Source organism: Rhopilema esculentum, chromosome 21 (genome assembly GCF_057945365.1).
Source record: "Rhopilema esculentum isolate cy_ngs chromosome 21, ASM5794536v1, whole genome shotgun sequence".
Lineage (NCBI taxonomy): Eukaryota > Metazoa > Cnidaria > Scyphozoa > Rhizostomeae > Rhizostomatidae > Rhopilema > Rhopilema esculentum.
The window spans coordinates 5,211,011-5,219,518 of NC_142835.1; the positions used below are offsets into that span (position 1 = coordinate 5,211,011).

An 8,508-nucleotide genomic window follows, 5' to 3' on the forward strand; every position below is an offset into this window, starting at 1 on the left:
TTGTTATTTAAGGGTCCCTTTGTTCTTTTCATAGCAATACACCAGGGGTGTAATGTGCCCAGACATGACCCTCGCCATTGCAGTGCCCATTATGTTAAACATTATTCCTTTTTCTTTGAGATACAGAACGAAAAACTGCCTTATATATAGCAACAGAATTAATTTTGAGCCCTAATTTCTGAAACCTTCATTGAAAAGAACAAGATATAAAATAAATTTGTAGTTTTTAGCTAATTGTTTTGGGCATGCTTCGGTTTTTTTACACAGGTCAAATAATAAACTATTTTGGACAGGTCCGTAGCAAGTTAAATGTCCTTAACATGCAAAAGAAGCAGAATGATACTAACACTTCAAATACTTAAACTGAAAATACCTCAATTAGCTATTAATCAACACCCCTAGATATTTACGTGCCTGGCACTGAATGTAATGTGACTGGCAGTTTTAATAGTAGATATTCAGGCAGAAATGGCCCTGAATCTACTACAACAACATAACATAATATTGGAAAATATGGAACTTAAAGCAGATTAAAAGCATTACGTATTTGAGCATTAAAAATAACAAAGTATGGAATATTTCACTCATTTGAAGTGTATGCCTTACAATTGTTAGGACACAGGCTACAGGCTTAATTAAATGAGAATAGCATTCTTGCACTGTGATTGCTTTGTCTTCTATAAATATGTGTTTTGTGGATTACGTAATTGTTTTTCTAGGTTTCTGTTAAGGGTATAAAAAAGGAGGTGGGGGTTTTATAAGTCAGCTTCAGTCTTGTCGTTAGCTTGGTCGTGCCCGTAGGCACTTCATACCTTTTGTTGGGGGTGGGGGGGGGGCTTTGTTGGGGGGGGTGGTTGCATATTTGCCCTGTATAAAACTTTTGCACTCGGTTTCCGTGACATAAGAATAATTCTCGTCGCAATCACTTAGGCCCTTGATTATTGCATCCACAAGTTCACTGATGTGTTTGCCTAACCTTGGGGAGACAAGCAAAATAAAGTTTTTTAATGAGTGGGGCAACCCTCAATTCTGGAGTCAAAGAGCATGCTCTCATCTTTTACAACACACTTTCGATATGCACACCAGCATCCCACTGATTTCGTCACACTAGATGTAAAATCACTATACACAAACATTTCTCAAGATGAGGGTATCAAAGCTTCCCTCAATGCTATCAGAAATCATTATGGGGAAACTACCCCGCTGCATATCAAATACAACAAAGGGTGATATTAATCATATTACATTTACACTCTCTTTATATAAGAACAATTTAATAAGAACACGAGCCTTAAAATTGGTAAAAGGTTTAGAACAAGCTGACGCTGAGCTACTGTAAAATGTAATTTTGAACAATGTTTCATCTCAAAAACGAGGAGTTTTTTGCCATCTAGGGGTGCTTCTTCGGTGAACTGTCAAGCTTGTCGGCAAATAATGGATGTCTTACTCACTTTTTTGGCATATAAGGCTGAACACTTCCCTAGAGCGCAATAGCTAGCAATTGCACTGCTTATATTTCAATAATTTTAGAAAAAATTAAGAACAATCCAGCCTCAGATTTTCGAAACAATTAAGAACAACCAGCCTGAACTACAACTTACTGGTTCATATAAAAAAGAATGTAATGGTAAATTTTTGGCACCGCAATGGGAGTCACAATTAACCTCCCTTGAGGCACCGCAATGGGGAGACCCTTTGCCCCAAATTATGCCAACATATTCATGACAACAGTAGAAAAACATATCTTGCTTCCACAAAATGTAAATAGATATTAAAAACAGTATTCAGTCGACTCTGCTTATAGTCACTACGCTTAAAGACACACTATTGGTTACAGTCAGATCAAATTTAGATCCAAATATGCCAAACTATTCAATCAAATTTAGACACAAATAGCCCCGTTTACAGTCTCATACTCGGTTTACAGTCACTAGTTTTCAAGCAATATTTGATGTGACTATAACAGTAGTGTACAATAGTATTTCTGTTCTGACACACGCCGCTTTCATTTGGGCACACTTTTTTAGCAAATAACTGGATTCCAGATCTCTCCCAGCAAAAGGCTGTGTGGCAACGCCAGGTTGGGATTAAACCATTTTTTCTTAGTTTTTTGGCAAGCAACGTTTGTCTCAAACAAATAGACACAAATATTGATCAATGGTGTAAAACTTAAGTCCACAGTAAAAGAAAATCAGAATCTATTTAGAAATCTTTTACATCCAGGCTTACGCTAGTAATTTCTATTTCGTGTCACTGGTAGTCTGTATCATTTTACTTTTAGAATAGATAAATTCCAAGCATATCCTTCTTTCTTGTTACATTTATATAAGAAAAACAAGAAAAGCAGATCCATTGGTAGAAAACATTTGCCCTGCAAAAGGCTACTTCGTCGTTTTAAAACATAAATGTGGTTTTGAATAACGCACAGGCTCATAGCTCTTTTCTTAGTAAAAATATGTGCCTTTTGACGCTTTCCATGTTTGGGGGTTTGGGGTCTGGAACTCAGGCTTGATGATTAGTAAAATGTTGCCCAGTCCACACGTAAATAGACACTCTTGAATCCGCAAATTTTCTTTGCAGATGGGGCTTCCTGTTCGCACGAATTCAATCAAAATCTCCGCGTTTCTCGAATTCGCTCTCCGGAATAGAAATTTTTAAATACACTATGAATTCGACGTGTTGATGCTCGGATCCGGACGTGTTCTACGGTTTGACGAGACACTGCTTGATTGTGCATGTCCTGACAAAAATATTAACGGAAGACCTGTGAAAACTACAGTGAATCCGAAGGTGTGGGGATGGCCGGATTCGATTTGAATACGCTAGGTGTGGACCCAAAAGTTTTTGAACCCCTTAGAGAATAGTTTGAGAAATATCCGCGTAAGTGTGAATTGGATCTCAGTTAATTGATTTTATATCAGTAACTGACTCACAACAGAAGCCTGCAGTCTGCAAAAATTTTGGTGACCCATTCTAGTCACGTGATCTTGGAGAAGAAATAGTTCACGATCGTATACGCCTATTTTATTACGTGCTGAACTCCAATCGAAGAAGTCGCGAACTGAGCTGCTGTTTCACATGTTTCTGCCCGGCACTCTCAAGTGAGATTTAAGGAAATATTACATATGCTTTGCTTTGTCTCCTTGAAGTATACAATTTCTCATTTTGATTGCTATATTTTCTTATACTGACGCCCTATCCATTGCAGATCTAGAACCTATTTTTACTTCTTATAATTTTATTCTGAAAATTGACTTTTTTCGGCGTCGACAAAATTGTATCATTAACGTTTTGGAAATACACTCTTTTTTTTAAAAGAACCAGTAAATTTAAATTCAGGCTGACTGTTCTTGATTTTTTCGAAAATCTGAGGCTGGATTGTTTTTAATTTTGTAATACTGCTAATTTTAGGCCTTACTCTCTAGTCCATTCGTTTAATTTTCCTTACCGAATCACTCTTGTTTATCTGTAACTTTCCTTGCTCGTTCCGCATTTTTCTATCACGTGTATTAGGATAATCTTTGTCTTATTATGAGTAACTTCATACCTACGTCAATTATCAGCATGTTAAGTAGATCGTCATAGCAACCCAGTATTTTAGGATATCGCGCTACCCCACCCCGCTCATTACTAAGTAGATTACTTCCTTTCACCGTTTTATTTACGTATGTCTGTTGTTTTTGGTTCAGTATATATGGGGGCCCCGTACCTTATCTTAGGAAGTAAGAATTATGGAAAAGTAGCAGCAAGAGAAAGCAGTTTAGGCATGCACCGTTTTAGGGGCAAGATGCTTGTGAAAGATCTTGTCGCCTTCGTCGTTTTGAAATATTTATAGAAGATATATCAGTTTTGGAAGACCTCTGGGATAGTTCTTGAGAAAGATTATGCCCATGTCATGCGTTAATCATTATGCCGTTGTTAGCATGCAAGTTATGTAGCTGCCGGGACGATTTTATCGAAAGAAAAGAAGGAAAGATTTAACCGATTTACGTCGCATCATTTATTGGCCATCCTCTGCTTTTTAAAGGTCCTGAGAATCAATCGATTTAAGCAACATTTTACAATTTGTTCTTAAATTAAGAGAGTGTAAGCAGTGCAATTGCTAGCTTTTTCGCTCTAAGGAGGTTTTCAAGCCTCATTTGTCAACAAAGTGAGTGAGACAGCCTTAATTTGCTGACAAATTTGAATATTCACCGAAAAAGCACCCACACATTGCTAAAAATCCTCGATTTTAAGAAAAAACGATGTTCAAAATTGCATTTTGCAGAAGCTCAGCCTTAGCTTGTTCTTAATTTGTTCTTAACTTTTGACCAGTTATCCAGTTATGCTTATATCATGTAAATTCAAAAACAAATTAGAAACAATCCAGCCTCAGATTTTCGAAAAATTTAAGAACAATCACTTGGGTTCGAGAAGGTTGCAAGCTATGTTATGATATGATGATGTTTTACGAAAAGTTATTAGATTTTTTCAAGGCTTCTTTTTAAAAGCGACCTTGGTAGGATCAATATAGTCAATGAGATCCTTTTCGCTAATCAACAAGTGAAACTGCGAAGGTAGTTCTTCATTCTTTTAACTGTACTGAAAATTCCCCGCGCAGCAGTAAAACAACTCGTACAATTTCGCCTTGGTCTCGAAAATAAAAGGTTTTCGATTTTCGCGTTTCACCAAAGGCTAGGTAACCAGCACCATAGTTGTCAATTTACCCCCCTTTTCAACTTGGATTATATTTTTAGCATGAAAAGAAATCTGAAGCTTTTACTTCTCCTGAAAAAATTAATGATACATTTTCATCTTAGTATAACGATATAAGGACGGTTCTTTTAACAGAAAATCCCAATTGCTAAAAGCAATTGAAAATGTACTGCCATATTGATTTTAGAGACAAAACTTGTTTCAATAATCTTGTTTCTTATTCCATCGTGACTTCAAACCTTTTTCTATTTTTAAAATGATACAAGCATATTAATGCGCCTTTAAATGTTTATATATAGGTAAATCGATGTTAAATTTCCCTGTAACTTGACATTGTACCGTTGTCTTTAAAACTTGTAAGGAATAGCTCTAGTCAGCAACAAGTAATATTCTGATTGAAATTTGCTTTTGTTATGTGTAATCTAAAACTAACTTGTGACTGTGGTATAATTTTTTGTTTAATAGAGAAAGACAGGTAAAAAGTATCCAGGAAAAAATGAGCAAGTCACTGAAAGCAGTATCACCTATTCTGAGCTGCAGCAAGCTATTAAGATCTGATCCGTTTATCAATGGGACCTGGGTAAAATGCAAGAAGACATTTCCAGTGTATTCTCCATCGACTGGTGAGCATCTTATTGATGTTGGCGATGTTGAAGAAGAACATGTCCAGCTTGCAATCGACGCAGCAGCTAATTCTTTAAAGGACTGGAGCATGCTAAGTGGAAAAGAGCGTGGAGCTCTCTTGAATACGTTTTATGAAAATGTTATGATTCACAAAGAGCCATTGGCACAGATCATGTCAGCAGAATGTGGAAGACCAATAAAGAAGACAAGACTGGAAGTTGATTATGGTGCTTCATTTTTACAGTGGTTTGCTGAAGAATCCAAGCGAATATATGGTGATATGATTCCTGCTCCAAGCAACAGTAGCAGAAGATTTGTATTGAAAAGGCCAGTTGGTGTCGTAGGGCTTATTACTCCATGGAACTTTCCATTGGCAATGATTACCAGAAAACTAGGAGCTGCCATGGCTGCTGGTTGTACTTCAGTCATCAAACCATCAGAGGAAACTCCATTAACAGCCTTAGCTTTGGCTGCCATTGCAAAGGAAAGTGGCATTCCACCTGGTGTTGTCAATGTACTTACATGTTCAAGGGAAAGCACCCCAATGGTAGGAGATCAACTTTGTGATAGTCAGACAGTACGCAAGATTTCTTTTACTGGTTCTACAGCAATTGGTAAGCTCCTTCTTAAGAAGTCAGCTTCCAGTGTCAAAAGAATGTCACTGGAACTTGGTGGAAATGCCCCTTTCATTGTATTCAACTCTGCAGATATCGATCTGGTTGTCAGGGCAGCACTCTCTGCCAAATTTAGGGCCAATGGCCAAACATGTATTGCTGCTACACGGTTCCTTATCCAGGATGGGGTTCACCAAAACTTCATTCAAGAAATGACAAAAGCTGTGAAAAGCCTTGTTGTGGGTGATCCATTTGATCAAGGTACAGATGTCAGCTCACTAATAAATGAAAAAGGTATGAAAAAGGTGGAGACTCATGTCCAGGATGCAATCAGTAAAGGGGCGCTGCCGCTTGTTGGCTGTGAACGACATCGTCTAGGCCCAAACTTTTACAAACCCAGTATTATTGATGGCTGTGATGAGACAATGCTTGTCATGAAAGAAGAAACTTTTGGGCCAGTTATATCTGTGATGAAGTTTCATTCTGAAGAAGATGCTATCCGCATTGCAAACAATTCAAAATATGGTTTGGCAGGATATGTTTTTTCACAAGACATTGCGCAAATTGTCAGGTTGTCTGAAAACATTGAAGTAGGAATGTTGGGTGTAAACGATGGTGCTCTTTCAAGTGAAATGATTCCATTTGGTGGAATCAAGGAGTCAGGCATTGGCCGGGAAGGATCAAAGTATGGTATAGATGAATACCTCGACTTAAAATTTGTCTCTCTTGGAGGACTGAAGTCATCTCTCTAGAGCCAGGGATAGGCAGAGAAGGACTGAAGTATGGGTTGATGACAATTTTGAGTATAAGTTCACGTCTCTAAGGAGGCTGAATTAGCCTGTCTGAAATTATATTTCATCCGTCTTTGTAGTATTTTCACACCCACCATTTATACGTCCTTACTTCAGTACTCAAATTTATATTTTTCATTAAAGGACAATCTAAATGTTTATCAATTTATCTAATTATTTGAATTAGCATATTTAGCTAAAGTTCATCCCTCTCGGGGAAAGTATAGCATAAAGCAAAATTGTACACTTTTTCTTCTCTCGCCCTCAAGTCAATAATTGGAGAATTAATTGAGGGGGGGGGAGGGGGGTGTTTTTAACTTTTTACATTCTACATTTATAATCTTACTAAAACCATTTTATCTTCGATAGGTTTTGTAGAAATTTATTTTTAAAATTAACGACTTATTGTTTAATGCATTCGGAAATTTGTTTTCCCATAAGATTTTTAACGTTTTATATTATTGTTAAGATACGAATGGATTGGATACATGGGGGTCGACCTTTAATTTTTGCCGGGGATGGCTCAAACTTTGAAAAAAATATTGTTTCAAAAAGGGTTAGTATAAATGCTTCCACCTTTGCTGCGTAGTCGGCACCTATGCATGGTTTTCGAGTATAACGTCTTTGGAATTGTTAAGAATCTTTTTAAGTTAGACATTTAGAGACTTCTTTTGGTCTAGTTTAGACAGTAGAATTGCTACTTATCGCTACTTATCCAATTTTAAGCATTGTCAAGTTAAAGAACTTTTGAGACAAAGATTTGTTTCTTTATCTCTTGTATATCTGGACTGGACTGTATATCTGGAGGATCAAAGCTGCCGAGAGGGGAGCAAGGGGGCAATGAGAGCAAATTGTCCCAAGGCCTCAGGGTCTAGGGGCACTCGTATACTCGTAATTAACCAGACGTAGCAATGTATCTCTAAAATAGTTTAACATTTTAAATTATTGCAGAAGAACAACTGTGAGAAAGGTTCTGAAATGCATTTTAAGCTAATCTGAATGGCACGGTCGCGAAAACTCTCAGCGGGCCTGAACCGCTGGCTTGGTTTATGTTTTCTGGTGAAAATTTTGGACCAGGTTAATTTTGAGGTGCCACCTGAAAGCGAACAAATTGCTGTGGTTATTTTCAAGTATCCACATATGTAGGGGTTAAGTGAAGGAGAGCGGTGATCTGCTGGGATCTAAGGGGTGAAAACGGGGGTGAAAGCGGGGGTGAAAACGGGGGTGAAAACGGGGGTGAAAACGGGGGTGAAAAAGGGCTATTCAAATTCAAAAAAAACATTCCAAAAATACATGATCTTTTGAACAGGAAAATGGAAGTTTCTTTCCATGTCACTGTTCTCTTCTTTTAATGCTTGGGGTTGGGGGACATTCATATATGATATCAGCAGATAGGTAGAGCAGGGATCAAACGAATTGCTGATCTTTTTGAAATTAGGAAGGAGGTAAATATATACTCTGATATCAGAAAAAAATCAAACCCAGGAAAATAATATTCTAAGAGTGTAAAGCAAAATGGCATGAAGGTATTTCAAAATATAAGCATATTAGCAATTTAAAGATTTGTTTAGATGACAAGAAAGACTGAATAAATTCATATTATTACATGGTTACATAAATTAACAGTACAACGTCATTTCTTCCACTTTTTCTCAATGGCAAAAAGAGCTGCACTTACCTTCTTTTTGGGTGTTTCATCATATCACTTCAGGAAATTAATCTGAAGGCAGAACCACACTAAGGAGAGAGTTCGTACCAGAGTCAAATTATTTGGACCTAACTAA

General features: G+C 37.2%; 1 protein-coding gene across 1 annotated transcript; it reads left to right on the forward strand.

Moving 5' to 3' along the window:
- Nucleotides 1–2,508: 2,508 nt before the first annotated feature.
- LOC135684394 (succinate-semialdehyde dehydrogenase, mitochondrial) lies at nucleotides 2,509–7,567 on the forward strand. Its single transcript, XM_065199939.2, has 2 exons — nucleotides 2,509–3,101; nucleotides 5,161–7,567. The coding sequence occupies exons 1-2, from the start codon at nucleotides 3,079–3,081 to the stop codon at nucleotides 6,683–6,685; spliced, it is 1,548 nt and encodes a 515-aa protein (XP_065056011.2). The 5' UTR covers nucleotides 2,509–3,078; the 3' UTR covers nucleotides 6,686–7,567.
- The last annotated feature ends 941 nt before the right edge of the window (nucleotides 7,568–8,508 follow it).